This window comes from Megascapheus bottae, unplaced genomic scaffold (assembly GCF_031878675.1).
Source record: "Megascapheus bottae isolate mThoBot1 unplaced genomic scaffold, mThoBot2.hap1 HAP1_SCAFFOLD_403, whole genome shotgun sequence".
In the NCBI taxonomy this organism is placed as follows: Eukaryota; Metazoa; Chordata; class Mammalia; order Rodentia; family Geomyidae; genus Megascapheus; species Megascapheus bottae.
In genome coordinates, this window is record NW_028327423.1 from 5,399 (window position 1) to 30,817 (window position 25,419).

The 25,419-nt window shown below is 39.8% G+C and overlaps 2 protein-coding genes and 1 pseudogene across 12 annotated transcripts in view; 2 read left to right on the top strand and 1 right to left on the bottom strand.

The window, feature by feature from the left end:
- Positions 1-2,450: 2,450 nt before the first annotated feature.
- LOC150039885 (zinc finger protein 627-like) lies at positions 2,451-5,347 on the top strand. The gene is made up of 4 exons (XM_090327527.1): positions 2,451-2,572; positions 2,767-2,827; positions 3,121-3,611; positions 4,582-5,347. Exons 1-4 carry the CDS (start codon positions 2,452-2,454, stop codon positions 4,659-4,661), a joined length of 753 nt encoding a protein of 250 aa, XP_090183653.1. The 5' UTR covers position 2,451; the 3' UTR covers positions 4,662-5,347.
- On the top strand, positions 3,620-4,409 carry LOC150039886 (uncharacterized; annotated as a pseudogene).
- A 16,864-nt stretch (positions 5,348-22,211) lies between the features above and the next one.
- Positions 22,212-25,419, bottom strand: part of LOC150039887 (ankyrin repeat domain-containing protein 26-like) — a 29,593-nt gene continuing 26,385 nt past the window's right edge. For 10 of the 11 annotated variants that reach the window (XM_090327529.1, XM_090327531.1, XM_090327530.1 and 7 more), the window contains 2 exons: positions 24,177-24,218; positions 22,212-22,621 (listed from right to left, as the gene is read on the bottom strand). In XM_090327529.1, the coding sequence (XP_090183655.1) occupies positions 22,577-22,621; positions 24,177-24,218 (87 nt within the window). In that variant the 3' untranslated portion in view covers positions 22,212-22,576. Of the gene's footprint in view, positions 22,622-24,176; positions 24,252-25,419 lie in introns of all 11 variants that reach the window. The other variant, XM_090327536.1, reaches the window with a different exon arrangement.

Here is a 25,419-nt window from a genome sequence, read left to right on the forward strand (position 1 = left end):
CTTTGAACTGTGATCCTCAGATCTCAGCCTCCTGGTAGCTTGGTTATAGCTATGAGGTGGTAGCATCTGGCCTTCTATTTTTAATTGTATCTCTCTATGATTACACACTGAACACTATTCTTTTACTTTTGACCCTTGAAAGTTCCAAAAGCAAATGCTGAAGTTGTTCCAGATGAAATCCTAGGATCTTTTTTTGCCTTTGTAGGTTTCACACATGTATGAGGTTAGAGACAGCCTGCTTCCTAATTTATTAAGGTGGTCCTGATGTGGGGGCCATTTAAGATGACTTTTCAAAACACATATATATGCGAGAGAAACAAATCCACATTACATTTTCTGGATATTAAAAAGATGGCACATGTTTCACAGGACTACAGTCATTTACCACAGTGAGACCAAAGGAGGACATTTTTAGGAGAGGAACATGAAGGGGCAATGCCTCTGTGCATCAAATCATATAAAATAATGCTTATCTAAATGAACTCCAGCATGTGGAAATGGGGATTCTTTTTCTTTCTTGTTGCTTTCTTTTCTTTTCATCTTCTTTCTTTGTGTATATATGTCTTTAACAGGTTAAGGAGAAACAGAAGTGACCAGGCAAACAGTGAATAAATGCAACAGTGGTATGTTTAACTATATTGAAAATGAACTAAAACTTGTGGATTGGGATGAAAAGGCAAGGGATAACATTGTCCAAAAAGAAATGTATTTAGTCCTTGACTGATATAAGCATGGTCTCCTGTACATCACCTTTACAATAATAACATTTTTAAAAGATGGCATATAGAGCCTGGACTTTAGCTTAGTGGTAGAATGCTTATCTAGCATGCACAAAGTCTGAGGTTCAATTCCTTGGTATCACTAAATAGAAAAAAACTTGAAGTGGTGCTAGGCTGAAGTGGTACAGCTGTAGCCTTGAAAAAGTCCAAGGACAGTACTCAAGCACTGAGTTCAATCCCCAGGACTGGCCACATAAAAAAATGTGGCATATGTCCCGATGCCAATGGCTCAGATCTTTAATTTTAGCCAATAAAGTTAGTAAAGTGTGCATCATTTTCAATTTTATTTATGCATAACCTTTTACTTTGTGATTGTGAGTCAGTCCCAGGAAAATTTGTTTATATGTACAAAATTGTCTTGACTAGCAAGTCATTCCTGTGTATTTGTTTTTTTTTTCTTTTATTTATTTATTTTGCCAATCCTCGGCTTGAGCTCAGGGCCTGAGCACTGTCCTTGGCTATAGCTTTTCTACCACTTGAGCCTCACCACCATTTCTGGCTTTTTTCTATGTACGTGGTAGTGAGGAATTGAACCCGGGTCTTCGTGCATACTAGGCAAGCACTCTACCACTAGGCCAAACTCCTGGCCCCCTCCTTGTGTATTTTTATATAGTTTCATTCATTAGTGTGCTGAACATATTAATCCTTTGTTTTGAAGGATTAATATGTTCAGCACCTAATTTTCTTTTGTCTGCCTTAGTTTACACATATTAAACTACTCCATGTGTTGGGTAATATTATTACAGACAAGGTTTTATTGGCTACAATACTTTGCAACAAAAGTGTTAGGACATAAGTCTGGAGCTAGGCCAGATGTCCATTAGCTCATTCCTGCAATCCTATCTACTCAAAAGGCAGAAATCTAAGGGGTAGAGTTCAAAGCTAGCCTAAGTAGGAAAGTTTATGGGTCTCCTTTCACCACTTAACCAAAACATGACTAGAGGCTGTGCTGTAGTTCATGAGGTAGAGCACTCACCTTGAGGAAAAAAGCTACATGACAGTGTTCAGGCTGTGAGTTGAAGCCCTGACAAAAATACATGAGTCTGAAACAAATTATTTAGCTCTTGCTGACCTTGAACTTCAGATTGTGCTACATCATCCTCTCCATGCTTTAAATTTTAGGCCTTTGCCATTATGTAGGGGAAAGTGTTCTACTTTTAGCTTTCCTGTTTCAAGACAATTTAATTAATGTCTCTGATACAAAGAAACGAAGTACATGTTTCCCGATAGATACCAGATTGCCAAAAATGTCAGATTGTAGACTTGCTCTTACTGTGTGCTATCAACTGTGTCCTGAATGAATTTATGTTTTATCCTAGTAAGGATTCATGTCCCCTCCTTTGATCTATTTTGCCAGTCACTTTGTAGAATATCATCTAAACAAATTTAAAGTTCTTTTGTTCTTCCTCTGTTACATCATATTTTTTCCGTTTAGCTCTTTCTTCCTTTCTCAGGTTTAAGGAGTGCTAGAATTGTGGGTTTGTGGGGAGGAAAAAGTAACAAAGTACTATGTGAGAAGTACCATGTAGAAAAGATGTCTGGTGAGTATTTAATAATTGACTATATAGACAACATTAGGTACCTTTTTGAAAAAAAAATAAGATGAGACTCATCTCATTTCTGTGACTTTAACTCCTGCTTTGGAATTCTTTGTGGAATATTTTAGGAGACTATGAACGTTGAGGATGTGGCCATCAATTTTACCCTGGAAGAATGGGCTTTACTAAGTCTTTCTCAAAGGAAGCTCTACCGAGATGTGATGGGGGAAATCATTAGAAATCTGGCCTCTCTAGGTAAATATTGCCTTACTTAACCTGTGAGCTGTTCCTGCCCTGAGTGATGCTGCATGATTTGGAATGAAAAACTGAACATGTGGGTGAATATATGATTATAAATATACTGTGATCACATTATTCATGATGATAGTTGTATTCTTAATATTTTTTATATTGTTGAAAAATCATTGATTTCTATGTTTGCATTTTAGAAAAGAAGAAAGAAAAAGAAAAGACTGAAGTTAACTGCAAAAATCCCAGGGAGGAAGTAAGGTAATTGCAGTAACCAGAGATAATACTATGCAGAGTGGCAGGAAATTTTTAAACCAAGCTGCTATACAAATGCACACAGATAGAAATTGATTTTATCCTAGAAAACATTCCTTTTAAACTGTATACAAATGGAGCTCCAAAACTAGAAAATTCAGGAATCTAAAAAAATATGCCAATATTGGGAGCATTTAGAGGACATCATGAAAGCTCAGGAGACACTTTCTAATGGTTTACTAGTTTGCAAGCAGTTCTCAGTTTCTGTGTGTGTGTGTGTGTGTGTTTGTTTTTCACAGAACTCAATTTGTAGAGAGAGTGTATGAACATGAACAAGGCAGTCAGTGTGAAGAAGCCTTCCAACAGGATGCAGAAAGCATTTTGAATAAGAAGACTCTACCTGGAGAAGCACCCTTTAATACCCATGTGTTTGGAGAAACCATCCTTACTCCTTCCCCCATGGGTATGCCTTTCAGAGCTCACCCAGGACAGACAGCCTTTGTGAATTATGAATGGGAGAAAATCCCCACCACTCATAAAGAATGTGGGAGAGCCTGCAGGAAATCCCATCAGGATCAAACTGGCCATAGAATGCACCATGAGGAAAATCCATTTGCAGCTATGCAATGTGAAAACTCCTGTAGCCATTCTTGTGTTTTTCACAGACATGAAGAAATCGACACTGAAGTTGAACCCTGCTGTGAATGTCTGCATTGTAGAAGACCCTTCCCTAACTCCACTACCCTTCAGGAGCACAAAAGAACTCTTCCCATGGAGAAACCCTATAAATGTGAGCAATGTGGGAAAACCTTTCCTTTTTCTAGTTGTCTTAAAGCACATGAAAGAACTCACACTGGAGAGAAACCCTATGAATGTAGGCAATGTGGGAAAGCATTTGTTTCTAGCAGCACCCTCGGAAGACATGAAAGAGGTCATACTGGAAAGAAACCCTATGGATGCAAGCAATGTGGGAAAACCTTCCCTTCCTCTCATTACCTTAAAGCACATGAAAGAATTCACACTGGAGAGAAACCCTATGAGTGTAAGCAATGTGGAAAAACATTTGCATTTTCCTGTTCCCTTCGAAGACATGAAAGACTTCACACTGAAGAGAAGCCCTATAGATGTCTGCAGTGCGGGAAAACATTCATTCTTCCTCGCTACCTTGAAAGACATGAAAGTATTCACACTAGAGAGAAACCCCATGGTTGCAAGCAGTGTGGAAAAACATTTGTTTTTTCTAGTGACCTTCGAAAACATGAAAAGTCTCATGCTAGAGGGAAACCCAAACCCCATGGATGTAAGCAATGTGGGAAAACATGCTCTTCCTCTAGATCCCTTAAAGAACATGAAAGAATTCACACTGCAGAGAAATGCTGCACGTGTGTGCAGTGTGGGAAAACTTTTGCATTCCCCTCTCGCCTTCGAAAACACGAGCAAATTCATACTGGAAAGAAACCCTATGAATGTAAGCAGTGTGAGAAAGCATTTGCTCTTCCCTATCATCTTCAAAGACACGAAAGTATACACTCCAGAGAAACCGTATGAATGTAAGCAGTGTGGAAAAACATTTGTTCTTATTATCTGAGTATGAAAAGTTCCAGAGGTCTAGGCATGAACCTCTGGTTTCTGGCTTGTTTTGCTCTTTTGAGACAGCCTCTCACTGTTAGTGTAGTCCTGGGTAGCTTACAGCTAGTGATTTTTCTTTAAGAGGAGAAGCTGTTTCCTGTGTATCCTTACAGTTGCTATTGCTATTTCAGATCCTGAGATGTGGAGAGCTCTAGGCATAGATTGCTCTTTTTCGACAATGATAAACCAACCCAGGAATAGTGCCCAGTGAACCTCTGTATCCTGAGATTTGGGAGAGTAGCTGGCTGGCTGTTGAAGTACAGGCATCTGCCAAGTCTCCAGCTAGGGATGGGATTCCTGGGATTTCCAGAAGAAAGTGGACAAATACCAGCAGCCTGCCTGGAAGATACCAGTCTGGCAGCTGAATGAGGGGTGGATGAGGAGGTTCTGGTAGGAATGTACCTCAGTCTTTTATTCACAATGGGTCTCACTAACCCAGGGTGATAAGAAACAGCAAAAGAAAGCATTAATTTTGTACTACTGAACATGTAACTTTTCTCTCCGTGTATGTGTAAGTGTGCATTTGTGTGCGAGTGTTACGTGCACACACACAAGTATGTGTTGAGGCTTGAACTTAGGAATTGGGCACTGCTACTTAGCTTTTGAACTCAGGGCTGTAATTCTACCTCTTGAGCCACATCTTCAATTCTGGCATATTTTGCTGGTTAAGTAGTGTTGAAACTCAGACTTTTCTCCCCCAGCTGGCTTTGAACCTCAATCTTCAGATCCTGACTATCTGGAATTACATGTGTGAGCCTCAAACCATCGCTTTTGTTTTATGTTTGAATATGCTGTACCTAAAACCATAAGAAGGAAAAGCATTGACTGTTTCAAAACATGAACAGGCTGGGAGCTGGTGGCTCATATCTGTAATCCTAGCTATGCACGAGGCTAAGATCTGAGGATGGAGGTTCAAACCCAGCCCTGGCAGGAATATCCATTGGCTGACACTCTTATCTCTAATTAACCAGAAGAAAGAAGAGGAAGAAAAAAGAGAACAATTGGAAAGAAAATCAAGGAGGAAAGAATGAAAGCAAGCAAGTGTGTGCTCAGATAGTAGAGCAGTACCCTGGCTACCATGGCCCCCTGGGACCCATGCAGGCTTGTGCACCTTGGGTGTGATATGGAAGGCTATGGGCCATGGGATTCCCCCCCCCCACCCAGTAACTGAACCTGGCTGTTCCTACCTTGCGCTGAAGGGAGCAGCATGACAGAAAATACTGCATCTTCCTAAAGCTCCCAAGCGCATCCACTAACCAGAGAGCAGATCAAGGCAATTTCCAGCCAAGGAACCCAAGGCCTCCTCTCCCACCTTCCCCTGTGCAGAGTGGGCGTGCCCGAGAGTGTGGGGGCGGAGGCCAGAGGAAGAGGGTGGGACAGCACAACCCCAATGCCAGTGCCTCCAGCCAGTCTGCTAGGGTCTAGGGGCATCCTCACTGAGGACTGAGCATTGATGGTTTAGCTAGATCCTGTCAACCACTGGATGTCATCCCTGAGAGAGGAGACATGATGAGCTGCTTCTGGTAAATTACCCACAGGGGCAGCACTAGTCCTCTAGATCACGTGTGTGTGTGTGTTTGGGCTTGATCTCAGGGTTAGAGCTCCATCCTTGAGCTTGTTTGGCCCAAAGCTACACCTATCACTTGAGCTATGTACTACTATCAGCATTTTCTGAAAATAGTCTCATGGCCTCTCCTGGCTGTCTGAACCATAGCCCTCAGATCTCAGCCTCTTGAGTAACTATGATTGCAAGACATGAGGGGCCAGTGAGTGCACTTTTTCAAGGTCTGGTGTATGTGTGTGTGATCCTGAAAGTTCTTTGTCACTGATGATCATTATGTGGGTGGTGGTGACTTAGGCCCTCTTTTGCACTACGTGCCCACAGGACCCTGTGAACACCTCTGCTGTAACACTTAATGCCCATGTGCCTGGTTTCTCCTCCAGTGAGTGCCTCAGGGACAGCGACAGAAGCATTGTATCCAAAGCATCTAGAAAGGGGTCATATTTTGTGAGTGAATTCAACTCAGGTATTAAATAAGTAAATAAAATTCATAAGGATTTGATTGATAGCATAATACTCTTCAATGCAGTTCCATGAAACTGGAACCTAGTAAAATGAGGGGAGATACATAGGGTTGAGGGAGATGGGGAAGAAGGAGACAATTATCAAGGTGCAGTGTACTCATTAACTCATTGGCTGAGTTAAAACCTCTTTGTACAACTAATTAGAAATAATCACAGAAAAAATAATAATCATCACATCGGCTCCTCTCATTCTCCTGAGGTGGAAAGGTAATCAGATGCTTGGCCTCTCAGTTGGCGAAGGGGCATGACAGTTCCTTGTTGCCTGCTCCCTGACCTTCCCTGCACGCTGTCTTCTCACTTTGTCCCTCACCTGGTTCGTAGTCCTCTTACCCTGGCTCAGCCTTTCTCCATGCTATGTTTCCGCATCCCTGTTATATTAGTTATCCAACTTTGCCATTAAACACTACCACAGAGATCCTAAACACAGGCATTTATTTCCTCACACTTGTAGCTTCTGTGTAGAAAGCTAGGTTGGGAGGATTGTAGTTCTGGATCATCATAGGCAAAAAAATTCATGTTAAACTTCATGTTAGCAGAAAACCTGGGCATGGTGGCACCTTCCTATCATCTCAGCTATGGGAGGAAGCAGAATGTAGGATCACTGTCTAGCCACACTAGAGGCAAACATCAAAAATAACCTCAAAATAATCTCAAAATAACAATGCAGAACTAGGGTTTTCTGTGTGACCAGGAGAACTGGTAAAAGCAAACTTGAGGCCTCCATTGTTCATTTTTCCCCAAAAGAGAACTTGGCTGAGTGTCTTTTTCAATAAAGAATTGTTGGAAAAATCTGTCTTTCTGTTTTCCTATCCATCCATCAATCTGTCTACATACATTTCTTGGCTGTGAACATATTTCCCATTAGTGAGAATTAGTGGGTGCCAGTAATTCACACTTGTACCAGGTTTGAAGCCATTCCAGGCAGAAAATTCTGAGATACTCTTACCTCTAAATAAGCAAAATTCCAGGGGTGGCACTGTGGATCATAAAAGCGCAGCAGTTAAAATAGAGACAGGAGAGATGGAGAAAATGAAAAATATTCTACTGAATGTTCAGACCTCATTTTTTCCATCCGTGCACAATCAAATTTATACCATGCCATCTTTACCAAAGTGAATGTTGGAACTTTTATATTTCAGTGAAACAATGAAAATATAAACAGTTTACCAGTAAAACTGTCTATATTTAATGACTTCCGGGCTATTGAACTCATTTTTATCTTAAAAAAAAATAGACTGGCTGACATGGTAGAATCTCATTGTCACCATGGGTATAGTCACTAAAACTTTTCTTACCATACAGTTTCATCATACAATATACATAGTAGTCTGAATTATTGTGGAAAAATTTACAGATAAAACACTAGAAATAGAATAAGCAGAACATCCATATTTATAACTCATTCCAGTGTGTGTGACAATTTTTCATATTTTTTTCCCAGTCTTGGGGCTTCAAATCAGGGCTTGGACAATTTCCTTAGGCTTTTTCAATGTTAGCACTCTACAACTTGAGCCACAGCACCACGTCTGGCCTTTTCTGTGTATTTGGTACTGAAGAACCAATTTTCGGGCTTTGTGCATGCTAGGCAAGCATTTTACCCCAACACCACTCTCCTGGCTTCTATGTGACAATTTTAACACTTGGGTGAAACCAAGTTTATGGGTACCAGATGGCAAATTACGGCCTGTGATGCCATGTAATTGAGACACATCCCTCATCTGTTATGTCATCTTTTTCTTATTTCAATTCAGCCAGGGATTCAAAATGGTTTTAGGACCACAGAAGTGAATATTGCTTTTCCACTCAAAAGTAGAATCAGTAAGGCCCAACATGTGGTTCATAATGAACAGACAGGCCTTTCCCAATGAAGAATAAGTTCTGTTGGTCAGCACCCCAAATCATAAGGGAAGAATTCCCAAATTGTTCAATTGCAATGAGATATTGTGCAATGGCATTTAATAATAAGAAGCTGTGCTGTGGGCTGAGGACACAGCTGTGTGGTAAAGACTACCTCAGCACCACCAAAAACTGAACTCAAAACCAAAGGCAAATGACATACTAATTTCAGCAGTTAACATTCAAGTATATTTGAGGACATCAGATTGCTATATTTCAAACTCATACAGTCTGTTAAAAATCAAATATTATACTTGTATGTATTTTTCAAAATTGTCTCTACTTGTTCCAAACAGTTGCATTTCCTGACCTAGAAAATAGTGTGAGTGTGAGGAAATGGTAGATGTCTTAGTTTTTGTTGCTATAATAAAAGACCTGACTCTGAGAAGTTTATGGTTCTGAAGGCTGCGGGGTCCCAGCCCAAGGCTGTATATCCAATGAGGACAGATGCATATCCCCCGTGGGTAGTGGATGGAGAGGCAGTGAGGAAGGGAAGGAGACCTTTTAGGAGGAACTCATTCTTAAGGTTCTTCAACTGTAGCACTGACATTTGCTCATTCTTTAAAGGACCAGCTGCCTAGGGTAGTTTATTAATTTATGGCTAGCAGATGTGGATTCACATGTGTTCAGAAAAGGGCTTGGCATTGAGATAGAAATACAGGAAGATGGGACAGGAAACTACCTGTTATTCACACACACTGCACGCAAATGATGACCTTACAAAACAGAGGACATGAGAAAGGTCTTCCTTCAGCAGTGCAGAATTAACATGCTTCATTAGTGCAGAATTAACAATCAACCCTGGAAATAGCTAACAATTTATAAAACTAAGACAGAGAATCCACTTGTTTGTAAGTAACTCAGTTGTTTCCAAAATTATGGCTCAGAAATTCAAATTATGCAGTACCAATTTATGATAGTAATCAGGCAGAATGTTGATGACGATAACTAAAGTTACCCATGTGTTTACCACCCGTGTCTTATCTGAGTAGTCCCAACTGTAAGTGATATGCTTCCCTGTGACATTTGGCACAGAACTTAATAAAGAAAAAAACAGCATGCCAATATATCTTAATAAAGAAATGACATGCCAGTGGCTCATCCCTATATTCCTAGATACTAAAAGGCTCAGGGGATCAGAGTTTGTAGCCACCTGGGGCAGGTAACAACAAGAGAGCACTATCTTCAGTTAACCAGCAAAAGGCAAGAGAATGGAGGCTTGACTCAAGTGGAACAAGACTAACCATAATCAAAAAGCCATGTTTGAGCCTCAGATTTCAAATCTTAGCACACACACACACACACACACACACACACACACACACACACACCATATTAAGAGCTTACCAGTATAACCCTCATCCCCAAACCAGACAGAGATTCATCAAAGAAAGAGAACCACAGACCTATTTCTTTGATGAACATCGATGCAAAACTTCTCAACAAAATACTGGCCAACCGTCTACAACAACTCATCAAAAAAATTATACACTATGATCAAACAGGTTTCATCACAGGGAGGCAAAGCTGGTTCAACATACGCAAATCGATTAATATAATTCAACACATCAACAGGAGCAGGGACAAAAATCACATGATTGTCTAAAGAGATGCAGAAAAGGCATTTGACAAGATCCAACACCCCTTTACGTTAAAAGCTCTGGAGAAACTAGGAATCCATGGAACATTCCTCAATATAATAAAGGCTGTGTATGACAAACCCACAGCTAGTATTATACTTAATGGCGAAAAGCTAAAGCCATTCCCTCTAAAATCAGGAACGAGACAAGGATGCCCACTCTCGCCACTCCTCTTTAACATAGTATTAGAATTCCTAGCCAGTGCAATAAGGCAAGAAGCAAGCATAAAGGGGAGCCAAATAGGGAAAGAGGAAGTGAAACTTTCAAGATCTGGTGGGCACTAATTATGGGATTAGCATTTGCAGAACTGACCATGGTCTCCAGAGCTATGGTAAATGTAAGAGGCGTCTAAGGTTCCTGCAGTACTGTATTTGTATGTGGTGTGACCCTCTGTGAGAATGGGAAAGCACAGAGGAGAAGCACTCAATGAAAAATACACAGGAGTGATTTCCCACTGAGAGCGATGCAGTGGGGAGCATCTCTGTATGGCAGACTGTGTAGCCCTCATTCTACTGTAACCTAAGGCATATTCGTGACCCTAATGCAACAATAACACATTGGTATTGTATAACAATGGTAAGCAATGGTGGTGTAAGTCATCTAAAAGACCTCAGAATTCAAGGGCTGGTTACTCACAGTCTAATCCTGGTTACTAAGAAGGCTGAGATGTGAGCATTGTGGTTCAAAGACAGACAGCCAAGGCAAAAAAAAAGTCCATAAGTCCCTCACATCCTATAAGATTCTCAGAAAAAGACAGTAATGGGGTTATGGCTTAAGTGGTAGAACCCTAGTGTTAAGCAAAAAGAAGCTCAGGGACAGAGCTCAAGCCTGAGTTCAAGTCCCAGGTCAAAAAAAAAAAGGATAAAAGACCTCTGACATATTTAGTTGTCCAAACTTCATCCTCCTTTCAATGTGTTGGCCCTACCTTCACCCTCCATTTGATGTATATTTTGTATGGAGAAATACTCATAATATGGCAATTCAGACTCTTCTGAGACTGATTCAGACAACTTAGAGGAGACATTAGAATCATCTGTTCCAGTAATTCACCTACCATCTGTCGAATGTAACTGTAACCCCTCAAAACATTATAATAAAAAATACCAAAAAGAATCATCTGTTCCATTTATTTGATGTGTGGTCTATAAAGTAAAAGTAGTTCAAAATGTGTATGTATTTCTGTAAGTACTTTCAATGCCATATATCAAATATATAAATATGGTAATTATTTATCTTTTTATATTAGCACTGAAGATACTTCTGAAATGAACACATTTCATTAAAGGTTAGAGGAAAAATTAAGAAGCAAATATATAAGATAAAGACATGATGATATTACTTTAGCTATATATAATGGCTACTATTTCTTTTATATGTTCTACTTTTTCTTTTTTTATTGTAATTAATAGAAGAGTTACACTTATATTCCCCAGATAAAAGGTGCATTACTTCACATACATTGATACCCCTTCTCATGTTTTTGTCCCCATTTCCCTCCTCCCACCCACTCCCCTCATCTTGTTTCCCCCTTCCCTTTCCTATTTCAAAAAAACAAATAAATGTATATACCATATACCAAATAACAAGGTAAGATACTGTAACAATATGACAAGGGACAACAAAAGAGTTGGGAAATAACATAGTACATTTAGAACAACGATCACATATTATATTTCTCTTGTTTCCATATCCTGGAGGTCCTTTCATTTAGCCTCATCCTATGCAGCTTTTTGTAACTTGGTTTTGAGCTAATTGTAATCCTCTGCTAGGAGAGTCCAAGGTTTGTACTAATTATGACAAATGAGGGAAACCATTGAGCCTATGTTCCTTTGGGTCTGGATTACTTCACTTAATATGATTTTTTCCAGGTCTTTACATTTCCTTACAAATGGGGGATATCCTTCTTTCTGATGACAATGGCTACTATTTCTAAATTATTTTTCAATATTAATTAATACTGTTCAATAAAAAGGACCTTGTTTGAACTGGCTTTATCATTTAGGCAATTTCTTCTTGATAAGCATTGAAAACAAGTGTTGTTGCTGCTATAGTTGTCAGGTCACTGGTCATGTCCTTCAAGCATGTGAGTATGGGAAAACCTTGCAGATACACAGAACTATGGCTGATGGGAATATTTCAGCAAGCAATTAACTCAAGAACATCCCATGAGCTTTGGAAGATAGGGTATCAAATACATAATTTTTAAAGTACTACTATTTCACTGGGATAGAATTAAATATAAAAATTTTTCAAGAGAGGAATTGCTTATATATAAAAAGATGATATTCCCATGATAAGAGAATTCCTAATAGTGATTTAAACAAAAGAAAAGGTTATGCCAGCTGGGCTCTGGTGATTCACACCGTACTGCTAACTACTTAGGAGGCTGAGATCAAAGAATCAAAGTTTGAAACCAGCTTAGGCAGCAAAGTCTGTGAGAGTCTTTTCTGCAATGAACCACTTAAAAATCCAGAAATGGAGCTGTGGCTCAAGTGGGAGACTGCTAACCTGGAACAAAATAATCAGTGCCTGGGCCCTAATTCAAGACTCAGGAGCAACCCCAAAAGGAAAAACGAGAGCTCTGTCCTAGATACACAAGGACAGAAAAGCATATTAACCTATGCATTAAGGAAAAGCTTTCAGTGAGAAGAGAGTAGTAAATCATATCAGAGAGTTCAATGGAAACTTTGTTCTGTGCATTAGATTTAATAGAGCAAGTTTTACCACAATGTACATCTTTCCCCTATGAGAAAAAATTATAATAAGCTTTAAGATATAAAGCAAAAGGGCAATTCTTTGTTTCTTTGGTTTTCAGATTCAGCCGGTTCCAATCATTAAAATGAGGGCCCCTTACTCTTGCTCAGCTTTCTAGACCACTCCAGGGCTCTACCACTTGAGGCACAATGCCTACATCCGTTTTTGCTACTTATTATGGACAGGGAGTCTTCCAGACTGTTGTGATGAATTGGCCTTGAACTTGGACCTTCCAGTTCCCAGCCTCTTGATTAACAAAAGTATAAATTGTGTTTGGTAGGAAGATATTTCTTTATTCCGGTGGTAGGGCTTGAATTCTAGATCTGGATGCTGTCCCTGAGCTCTTTAGCTCAAGGCTAGTGCTCTACCACTTGAACCACAGCACGACTTCCAGAAGATATTTCATTATTATTATTATTATTATTATTATTATTATTATTATTATTGTAATGTATAGAAGGATTACAGTTACATTCACCAGATAGTAGGTGTGTTACTCAGAAAATATTTCTTAAATGTGAGAAATATTTCCTTCTGCCATCATTCCTTTCCTATTCATTATGACAACATAGATGCCAAGGAAATGGGTATCTTTCTAGCTGCCTCCTGCTCATTCCCTGATTGGAAGGATAAAATGATGAACCTAGGCACTCTCTGCTCTGCGTCCCTGGAGGCATGTCTGTCAGTATTGTTTCTCTGGAGGAGCCATAATCTCAATATGAATGTTTCCTCCTACTGGTATTCCTTTCAGCCACCAAGAAAAATCCTTCTCAATTCCTACATTGAAGGGGTTCTGGAGACAATTCTTTGCTGATACAACACTACAATGTAAATATGCATCCTGTTTGTTCACTGATTAACTGTTTCTCCAGCGGTAAATTTTCAGAAGGAGAAATTGATTCAGTGTCTATACATAGCAAATATACAATGTAACACAATTTTATACGTAATTTTATAAATAACAGAATTTTAACATGGCATAAATTACCAATTCCTATGTTCCTATAGGATATGTGGATTAATGGTTTCCTTCAACTTGGTTATAGTCTCTACAGGGTCTTTTATCTGTGTATACTCACAGCAGAATATCCAATGTAAATCTATGCTAAGCTGTATTTACATCAGTCTATAAACACTTGATTGTATTTTTTTGATTCCACTCATTAAAATGAAAGATTCTGTTTGTTTTGCAATATTAGACACCCTTTCAATTATCTCCTTCAGACACAAGAAGTTAGGTTATGTCAGACTCTTATCTCCCTCAATCTATACACTGAAGGTAACACTTGGACACTACATGGTATATTTACACCCTTATCTTGGGCATTAATGATATTAATATGAAATTATGAAGTTGGAGCCTTTAGAATTATTTTCATTTGGTAAGAAGCTAAGGGTTAAAAACAAAATAGGATTCTTAATTCCTACTGCTCTGTAAGGCTGATTTGGATTTAAACTTTTATCATGTGAGGCATATCAGAAGCACAAATCATAATCACATTTTGAGTATAGATCCAAAGAAGAACACAAAAACATGAAACGTCCATATAAAATGTTAATTTGAAGAAAATGAAAAAATGTATGTGCAGAAAGACTTAGAGAAGAATGGTTAACACAGGTGCAGTGACTTAAATCTATAATCCCAGCTACCCAGGAAGCTGAGAAGTGAGTATGGTAGTCCAAGGACATCACAGCAAAATATCACAAGTTTCAGCTCAATAAAAAGCTGGATGCTGTGGCTCAGGTCTGTCATGTGGGCTCTGCGAGAAGCCCAGGGGGCCCATGCCGGGTTCTGAGCCTCCTGTGGGACATGGAAGGCTGTGGGCCTTGAGGAGCCCTGAGGAACTAGACTTGGCCTGATCCTACCGGGCGCTCAAGTGAGCAGCATGGCAGAAAGGTGCTGCATCCTCCTGAAGCTCCCAAGTGCATCCACTACCCAGAGAGCAGTGCAAGGAGGTTTCCAGTCAAGGAACCCAAGGCCTTGTCACCCACTGTCCCCTATGTAGAGTGGGCATGCCCGAGAGTGTGGGGGCGGAGCCCAGAGGAAGGGGGCAGGGACAGCACAGCCCCAATGCCAGGGCCTCTGGCCAGTCAGCTAAGGTCTAGGGCTTCCTCACTGAGGGCTCAGCATAGGATGGGAGAACTAGATTCTGCCAACCACTGGCTGTCATCTGGAAGAGAGGAGACAAGTTGAGTCGCTTCCTGTAAATTATCCAGAGCTGCAGCACTCCCCTCTCAAACTCTTGTTTTCGTGTGTGTGTGTGTGTGTGTGTGGGCGTGTGTGTCCTAAGGCTTGAACTCTGTCCCTGAGCTTCCTTTTTTTTTTTTTTTTTGGTCAAGACTGGCTTTAAAACACAATCCTCAACTCTCAAGCCCTAAACTAGCTCAGATTTCAGGCACTGGGAACTGGATGTTTGAATTTTTAACAGATTACTTCACCTAGTCGTCCTTCTAAAGACTTCAAACCGGGAACTGGGATATCCATATTGCACATTTGGAAACTGAGGCACAGAGAAAACAAGTAACAATTCACGTGGCAGGGATTAACAGCGTTGCTTCCTATTAAGCTTCCTGGTCTCTGTGCCTTTCTGAAGGGTCTGACCCAGCTCCTGATTGGTCTATGGGCTTCTGTTCCTGCACCCCCTTTATAGGAAACACTGTGGACACTGGGATGGGATCGTTCTCTGTGTGGTTGTCATGGGCACTGTAGTGTGCTGAACACCATCCGGGGCCTCCATCTTCATGTAAGAAGCACCTACCTTAGGTGTGGCAGCCAAAGTGTTCCCAGATATGGCCCCGCAGGCCCTTCTGCATTACAGGTAATCACATTCTGGTGCCCTGGCATCAGGTGATCACCACCTATGAGCCAACCTTCCTGTGTTGGTACACCAAGACCCAGAGGAGAAAGATTCCTCCATGCCCATCCATGCTTCTGACATAAGATTTGTGCTCTAGAGTGCCAAGTGTCAGTAATCCTAGCTACTTAGAATGCTGATATCTGAGGACAGCCAGAAAGAAAAGACCATAAGACCAAACTATCCAAAACCCAGAAGTGGAGCTGTGACACAAGGAGTAAAGCACTATCCTTGATAACAAAAACTAAGGGACAATGCCAAAGGCTGATTTCAAATACAAATATGAGCACAAACAATAAATGGAGAGAGAAAGGGCAGACTGACACTGTCTAAAAAGAAGTGAACCTGTGACAGCTGGGCACTAGTGGCGAATGCCTGTCATCCTTGTACTCGGGAGGCGGAAATTGAGGATCACAGTTCAAAGCCAGCCCAATTAGTAAAGTCCATGAGACTCATCTCCAACGAACGACCGGAAAACCAGAAATGGTGCTGTGGCTCAAAGTGGTAAAATGTTTGAGCAAAAGAGCACAAAGACAGTGCCCAAGCCCCCTGACTAGTAAAAGTTTGAAAAGAAAAATAAATGCATTCATTATCTGACTTTCGTAGCTGTAACCTTGTGTATATCACCTTTATAATAACAATAACAAATAAAACTTAAAAATAACCAAACAAATGAAATTTCCTCCCTGAAAGGATTACTGCCTAATTCATCATCACAGAAGAGGGCCTGACAGGAGGCAAAGGGCAGCTGGTTGACCTGCAGGGTCACTGTTCAGTGCTCTGGTTCCTGCTCTGCCTCATGACAAAAAACCCAAATAAACAAAAAAAAAACAAGAGGAGGATTTACAGGGAATGACAAGGAGTGAATTCTTCCCCATATTGTTTATGTCCACATGGTTTCTCACCATCATGTATAGTTTGATTCGCAAGGCACTTAGACAAGAGACACTATTCACACAATGTTTATGCAAATAGGTTTTTCTCTTTAGTGTGAATTCTTTCATGTCTCTAATGGTGAGAGAGTTGTGTGAAGAAAATCCCACTCTGCTTACACATATAGGGTTTTTTGTCTGAGTTCTCTCATGTTTTTGAAGGTAGCAGGAATGAATAAATATTATTCCACACTGCTTACATCCTTAGGATTTCTCTCCAGTGTGAGATTTTTCATGTCTTCAAAGATAACCAGAAATAATGTTTTCCCACATCACTCACATTGAAGGGTTTCTCTCTAGTGTTACTACTTTATTGTGCCTCAAGTTAACAAGACAAAGAGAATGTTTTTCCACATTGCATATATCTACAGAGTTTCTCTCTGGTGTACATTCTTTCCTGTCTTTTAAGGAAATGGGGAAGAATGAAGGTTTTCCCACATTGCTTACATCCATAGAGCTTCTCTCCAGTGTAAGTTCATTAAAGGACCCTGGAAAAGTGGAATGTTTTTTCATATTGTTTACATTCCTAGGATTTCTCTCCAGTGTGAATTCTTTCCTGGGCTTTTAAGGTAAGTAGAGGAAGGGTAGGCTTTCTCACATTGGTTATAACCATTGTGTTTCTCTGCAAGCTGAGTTACTTTATGCCCTTGAAGGATACTGAAACTTCTCTATCTCCCTCTCTTTCTCCTTCTCTTTCTCCCTCTCTCTCTCCCTCTCTTCCTCTCTCTTTCTCTCTCTCTGTCTCTCCCTCTCCGCTACCTCTAACTAACTATTCCCTGAAAAGAACCAAGAGAAAAATAGAGTAAGAGATTTATAATGTTCAAATGAACCCCTTTGAGAATCCAAAAGGAATTGTGGACTGGATCATTAGTCTTTACATTTAACAGCAGAGAGCCTATCAATGCCATTTCTTTTTTGTGAGATTGTCTTATTTTCTGACTGTTATAGTAGACCTTGTTCATTATCTCCTTTAGAGCATTTTTAATACTTGACTATCAGATCTGAGTGTTTTACAAATATTGCTTTCATCAAGTCTTTGCTTCTTCTACAGTTTTCCTTTTCTTTGATCCGCTCCTTTTGAATTGCTATGATAAGTTTTTCTCATGCCTAAATTCAAGGCAAGTATGATAGAATGATGTAGCTCTTTATATTGACAAAGAAGTTTAATATGATTTACTTGTTTATATCACTTGGGCCAGCTACTTGTCACACATAACATTTCAGTTCAAAACTTTAACTAAAGAAAAAGGATGAAAGGTGTGATTTTTAAACCATTTTTTTAAAACATGGCTCAATTTCAGAAAGTTCATGATGGTGAATTTGACATGTTATATGTAGAGAAAGACGATAATGTATTGAAGAAAAGAGTCCCATGAACTGTTTTTCCTTACAATTCTGTCTTCCTTAGATTTGGCTTCAGACAAAATGACTTGAGATTGCTAATATTACTTGCTACCACTGCAGCAACCCTTCATTTTGGAAACAAGCTTCTGAATGTGTTATAATTTGAGGTTCAACTGCCTTTCACAAATATCCTCACACATCTGTTGGAGCAAGTACTGTAACACAATTGAATTTCAAAGTTTTTGAGACTTGATTCTTTTCTACTTAAAAGGAAGAAAATTTGGGCCGGGAGTTTGGCATAGTGGTTGAGTGCTTGCCTAGCATGCACAAAAACCTGGGTTCGATTCCTCGGTACCACATACATAGAAAAAAGCTGAAAGTGGTGCTGAGGCTCAAGTGGTAGAGCTCTACCCTTGAGAAAGTTCAAGGACAGTGCCCAGGCCCTCAACTCAAGCCCCCCCAAAAAAGGCAAAAAAAAAGGAAGAAAATTTGAGGCAAATAAAAAGAGTGATACTCTTGCACTTTAGTGGGTTTCAAAATGGAGTCAGGAATCAGAAATATCACTATTATATAGATTCAGCTTATGATCAGTAAACTGTAAAATATTATCCTAAACTACCATATACCCAATTCATTACTATGATATGACTTTAGTTTCTTTTTTGTATAAAAAGTACAATATTCATATGAAACAGGATAAATAAAGAAAACTGAAATGTGCTTATTGATGGTAGTGCTTTTAGATATTCATTTCATGTAAAAATGTCTCTGAAATGCAGCATTAATTACTAGAATGTTCTCTTGGCTCCCATCATCTCTATTTCCTCTCCTCTTATCCTATGTTGCTCTGCTCTTTTGCTTTTGGAAGAAGTATTTTCTATTCTGACATGTCTGGAATCACATAAATGGAAACAATCTGTGGTTACTTTTGGCATTTCCTTCCCACTATATTCACCCAGTGAACTTCACGTGCAGTACTATCAATCATGAATAAAAATAATTTTCCTATTTTGGAGTAGTTTGGGGGAGAATGGCAAAATTTTATTTTCTATCATTGCCCTCATATCTGCCATGCAAGTGGCTCACACCTGTAATCCTCGCTACTCAAGAAGTTGAGATCTGAGGATCATGGTTCAAAGCCAGTTTGGACAGAAAAAATACCCATGAAATACTGATCTCCAATTAATCACTCAAAAAGGGGAAGTGGCACTGTAGCTCAAGTGGCAGAGTACTATCCTCAAACACAAAGAGGCACAGCACCTCGGCCCTGAGTTCAAGCCCCACAACTGACAAAAAAAAAAAACCAAAAGATGCAGGCATAAGATGATTGGTAACAGAAAATTGTTGAAAATGAGGAAAATAATATAATGAAACTATAGCTAGTGTATTTTCAGTGGACTCTGTTTCCAATGAGGTTCTGGATTTGATGTTCTTTTAACCGTTATTTGGCCTTCTACAGCTAAATTTCTTTACAGACACAAGCTGGTGTATTTCAGGTGGAAAGCTGCAGTGCCTCTTGGGTTCCAGATACAAGCATTGTGAACAGTTGTCTGGAGGAATTATGATGGAGATGCAGTCAATGAAATGGAAAACCAACTAGATGAGAAGACTACAGGTCTCATGACCACTACAGAAGGGATTTCCATCCTAAATTAGAGAGCACACTCTTAGGTTAGGTCCCAGTAGTCTTTTATGCTGTGACTCAACAAAGGACTTCACTGAGAGGAGCAGTTTGGGACTTATCTTTACAATGTCTTTGATGGTTACCTGCATGCTCATTGCTGGCTACATCTTTGATATTAAAATTTAACTCTTAGGTTAATGGAGCTGCGCTGTAGTTTATTCTTTACTTTCTTGGGTAAACCAATCTGTATTAGAAATATGCAGTGATTATACCTGAAATGTGTCTTAGCTGGGCACTGGTAGCTCACACCTCTCATCCTAGCTTCTCAGGAGGCTGAGATCTGATGATTGCAGTTCAAAGCCAACCTGGGAAGGAAACTCCATGAGACTCTCACTCCAGTAAACTACTCAAAAATCCAGAAGCGGTACTATGGCTCAAGTGGTAGAGTGCTCACCTTGAGCAAAAGAAGTTAAGGGACAGCAGCCAGGCCCCAAGTTTAAGTCCTAGGATCAGCCAAAAAAAAAAAAAGAAGCTGACACCGATCACCCCTCATACCATAGAGACTTAGATGATTCATGATTATACATGTAGTACCAGCCTCAGCTCCAGTTTGCACCCAGGTGATGTCTAAACCCAGCCCCACTTCTTCCTGATGACAACCCAGAGGCTCCCATTCATGACAGTCCAGCCCTGCTAGACCTTAGCCAGCTGACTCACCCTGGCCTGCAAGAACCACATGGCTATGTGTGGATGTCAGCCTCTACAGGGACGGGAGCTGTGTCGTACAGAATGGAAACTGTGTGGCAAGAGCAGCTGTGACTACCCAGGACAAATTTTACCCCAGGGTACCTCCTCAGCCATTATACCACCTTACCTAACAACTGAGAATGACTTCAAACTAAACCAATGCTTCCATTAGTTACCACTAAGGGGGGGGGGATGAACTATCTAACCCAGTCCTGGCCTCTGGCCACCTGGAGTTAAAGCACACCTCTTGCTGGTTCCTCATTGCCCCAGTTGTCTGCTTAATTGGTCAGAAGCTAGCCTCGCTGCCAATTAAGCTTTGCTGACTTTCAAAACCCAGCTCAACTTCCCTTCCTGGTTGAGAGAATCTTTTTGGAAATAGCCAGCTCTAGGCCCACTGTCTTCAATAAAAGACCTTCAAGTTTCTCTGTACATGGCACTCCTCTGTTTTGACTCATGGGGATACAAGAGGAACTGAAGAAGCCTCAAAAAAGGAGCCTGTGTGTTCCCAGAGGCTGAAGTTGTTGTCTTGTTCTTCACAGGATAGAAACAGGGATGCACTCTACACAGTGTCTGGTTGAGATCACCAGAGAGAAAGCATCAGGGAGATAGAGGGTTGGGCCTTCCAGGGAGATTTGAGCTATGATCACAGCTAAGTCTGTTTAATAACTCTAGGCTCTGGGGTTTGCATCAAAAACAGTATTCTGGGGACTGGTGGCTCAAGCCTGTAATTCTGGCTTCTCAGAAGGATGTGATCTGAAGATCACAGTTCAAAACAGCAAAGGGCTGCTTCCTAAAAGCAGAAATGAAACAAACCCAGACTCCCACCACCTCCAACCTCAACTGCAGTTGAGAAATCAGTGGTCACTGGGCTACGATCATCAAACTCTGGGATTTATCCAATAGACTCACCAATTTACAACAACGTTAAGTGTTTTATTTGGTACATAGTTGTAAATAGTTGTGGCCTACTGTGTAAATAGCATATCCATCAGTACAAACCCCCAATTTTTTCTATTATCTGTATTGATATGTATAATTATTGGTAACCAGAGTTCCCCCACACACTAGAGAACAAGAACTGTTGAGTCCATCTACCCAACTGTCCCATCATAACTGCTCACCATACTCTTTCCTCAAAAGAGTAGGAGATAAATCTGAAAAGTCAAGATAAACTAAACTGAACTTGTTGGATGCTGGCGGTTCACACCTGTAATCATAGCTACTCAGGAGGCTGAGATCTAAGGATCAAGGTTCAAAGCTAGCCCAGGCAGGAAAGTCCATGAGATTCTTATTTCTTATTAAACCCATCAGAAAACTGGAAGTGTCATTGTGGTAGAGAGCTAGCCTTGAGCTGAAGAGCTCAAGGACAAAACCAGGTCCAAGCCCAGAGTTCAAGCCCCATGACCAACCAAAAAATAAATAAGCCCCCCAAAACTTAACTGAACTTGATAGGCTTGAAGTTTTAGTTGTTGTTTGGTTTTGTAGTTATTTGGGATTAATTAGAATTGTATTCTTGAAAACTATAGACTTAAACTATCATCTGTGCTTCCAGAGGAAAAAATGATAGTGCCAGTCCCAAGTTTTGTTTTTTTTTTGCCAGTCCCAGTGCTTAAACTTAGGGCTTGGGAAAACTGGAAGTGGTGCTATGACTCAAAGTAGAGAACTATCCTTGAGAGAAAAGAGCTCAGGAACCATGGCCAGGCCCAGAGTTCAAGCCCCACCAACCACCACCACCAATGAAAACAATGTTCCTCTCTTCTATTAATAACCCAACATTATCTTATCTCACTTTTCTCCACCTATTCCCAAACTCATCTACCACCTCTGACCATCTTTCTACTGAGGAGTAAGAGCAGTAATAACAAGAAGTAGAAATTAAAAGTCTTTTGTTGTGTAACAAGCATGATAATGGAAGCTTTATTGAGCGTAACAAAAGTGTTATTGGAATCTATCAAAACAGACATATTGTAAAACCTTTAGGAACTCTAGGCTCACTACATTGAAATTTCTGATTCTGATGTGAAAGGCCAATTTGGTTTTGCCCAGGTATCTAGAAGTTGGCCAGGTTCTTGTGCTGTACCAGGCATTCAGATCTCAGTTTGGGACATTCCTGGGTACTCATGAACATCTTCCTCTTTGCCTTTCACAGCATCCTTTGGGCAAATAGTTTCTTTTTGTCACATTTTTCATGAGGTTCTGTGATATTCCTTTGCTTTTTTCTTAAAGATTTCTGGCATCACAGCAATCTTTTACTTCTCTTGGGCATTCTTCTTGTTTCCAGGAACAAAGGAGGACTGTAGTTTAAAATATTTAAAACAGATGAATTAACTCTGAACTTTAAACCCATTTGTGTGTGTGTGTGTGTGTGTGTGTGTGTGTGTATCTGTGTGTGTATGAGTCTGTGAGAGAGAGAGAGAGAGAGAGAGAGAGAGAGAGAGAGAGAGAGAGAGAGAGAGAGAGAGAGAGAGAGATTCTAAAAGAGTATTGAACTCTTCCTAGATCAGGACTCGTGAAATCTGATATTTCAAAGAATAAGAAAATCAAAGACTCAATCACATTAAGTGAAGTAATCCAGACCCAAAGGAATCTATAGGCTCAATGGTTTCCCTCGTTTGTAATAATTAGTACACATCTAGGACTCTCCTAGCAGATGATTACAATAGTGTAAAACCTAGGTACCTAAAGTCATATAGGATGAGACTAAATGAAAGGATCTCTAGGATATGGAAACAAGAGCTTTATCTTATGTGACTGTTGTTCTTAATGTACTATTTCTCTTTTCTTTTTTGCCCTTTGGTTAATCTCATATTGTTACTGTATCTGACTTCGTTGCCTGGTATATTATATATATGTGTATTTGTTTATTTGAAATAGGAAAGGGAAGAGGGAAAACAAGATGACTGGGAGGGGGTGGAGAGAGGGAAATGGAAACAAAAACACAAGAAGGGGTATCAATGTGTGAGAAGTAATGCACCTACTAACTGATGAATGTAACTGTAGCCCTTCTATACATTATCCCAACAATAAAAGAATATCAAAGACTCAAAGTCAAAAGTCAAATTCCACACAGCATAATCGTGCATACATGATATCCATTAGATTCTATGTAAACATTCTATGATTTGTATACCATTAAAAATCAGCAAAAACCTACTTGCCTCCAACTATGTAAATTATTTTCCCCTACATCTTGCTTGGGTCAATGTATTCATTTTTCATACTCAATCATCATTTTCTTGAAAAATAATTCTCTAATCTTTCTGCTAAGTGCTAAGGAGAATATTCCACATTTATGTTAAGCCTAACAATGGGGAAGTAGAAAGCTTTTGTGTGCTCCTCATTTGTGCCAGATGAGTCCAGTAAATGACTGTGTATCATGAATACCTGGAGCCTCGTTTTTTTTTTTTTGATGAAAAACTCTGAAACAAAACAAAACAAACACTATCCAGCTAGGATATCATGAATTATATATTAAAACATGTTTGGGCATCTTTCATTTTTTTCCTTCTATAAGTCCATTTGGGCAGGAGCTGAACAGGAAGATGTGGCTGAATTTCATTTTTAACCCAGACCTCTGTGACTTCTCTATGTGTTCAAACATCTAGAGTATCCCATCAGAGCTCTGAGCCAAGGCTCACTGATGTAAATGGCTAAACAGCTGGGTCACATGACATATTTGTCTATGTGTTCCAATAAATATTTTGCTTCTGTAATTTTTAATCTTGGTCTAGAAATATTCAAACAGTGGATAAATAGCAAAACTGTCATCAATGTACTCTCACACACTCAGCAGTGACTGGCATGTGTCACAGTTTGCACATTTCCAGGGGTGCACACACGGGGACTTACCGGGTCTGTATCACAAGGTGGGATGAAATGGTTACATGACACCTATAGATGAGAGGAGGACAGTAAGCACAGAATCTGAATAGGAGAAACAAATTGATAATTTAAGCTCGCCATCCCTAACATAGAAGTTATTTATTACTACTCACTTATCCATCAGGCATTCTAGTGATGGTATGACAGAATTTAAAGACAAAGAATAGAGCTCACAAGTGTGGCACAGGAAGTTGGAAATAGAGTATAGTAAAATTCACTTATTTCCTTAAAATTCAATGAAAATATATCATCACTTCCAAAAGAATGAGAATAATAAATGTTATTTAGGAAAACTTGTTCTTGTCAAGAACATTGTAATTATGAAATTTTGTAGGTGGGTGCCATAGCTCACTCCTGCAATCCTACTTACTCAGGAGGCTGAGATCTGAGGATTGCAGTTCAAAGCCACCTGGGCACTAAAGTTTGTGAGTTGTTCATTTCTAATTAACCACCAGAAAACTGGAAGTAGCACTGTGACTTGGGGATATGGCAGTAGCCTTGAGCTAAAGAGCTCAGGGACTACGCTCAGGCCTAGATATCAAGTCCCACAACTGACAACAACAAAAAATGTAGGTCAACAAATGACACAATTTTATCCATGAAACAAAGTTCAGTTTTTAAGTTTACAGGTCTATAAAATTCTCTGCTGACATTGTAAGCATATGAGTTCAAGAGTGGATGGTAAGCTTGAGATGGTGCAGGACAATCAGGTTCTGTGAGGTGAAGTCACGCAGGTAGTAAGCACAGTCAGTGATGTGTCTAGACAGCAGTGTTCATTTCCAAACCAATTCAGATGCAGCTTCCACAGAAAGTTAAAATGCCAATTTCCATATCCTTATGGAGGCAAGTTACACAAAACATATCTTTTCTCACTGTACCTTTGTGCTTATATTAGTACTCTTCAAAAGAGTTAAAACACAGAATCAAAACAAGTACCTGTTCATCAAGGAGCACACGCATAAATACAATATGTGGCCAAAACAGAAAATCAGTCAGCTATAAAGAATGAAATAATATCATTTGCAGGAAAATAGAAGTAGAGCTTATCATGTTAAGCCAAATATACCAGACTGAGAGAATCAAATGTCACTGGTTCTCTCTACCTTGTAAATCTAGACTTTAAAGATGAATAATAGGAATGTACAAGAGGAACTTTTGGGGGAAGGGACAGCAGTGGGGAGTGAGGACATGACAGAAGAAGGTATGGGAC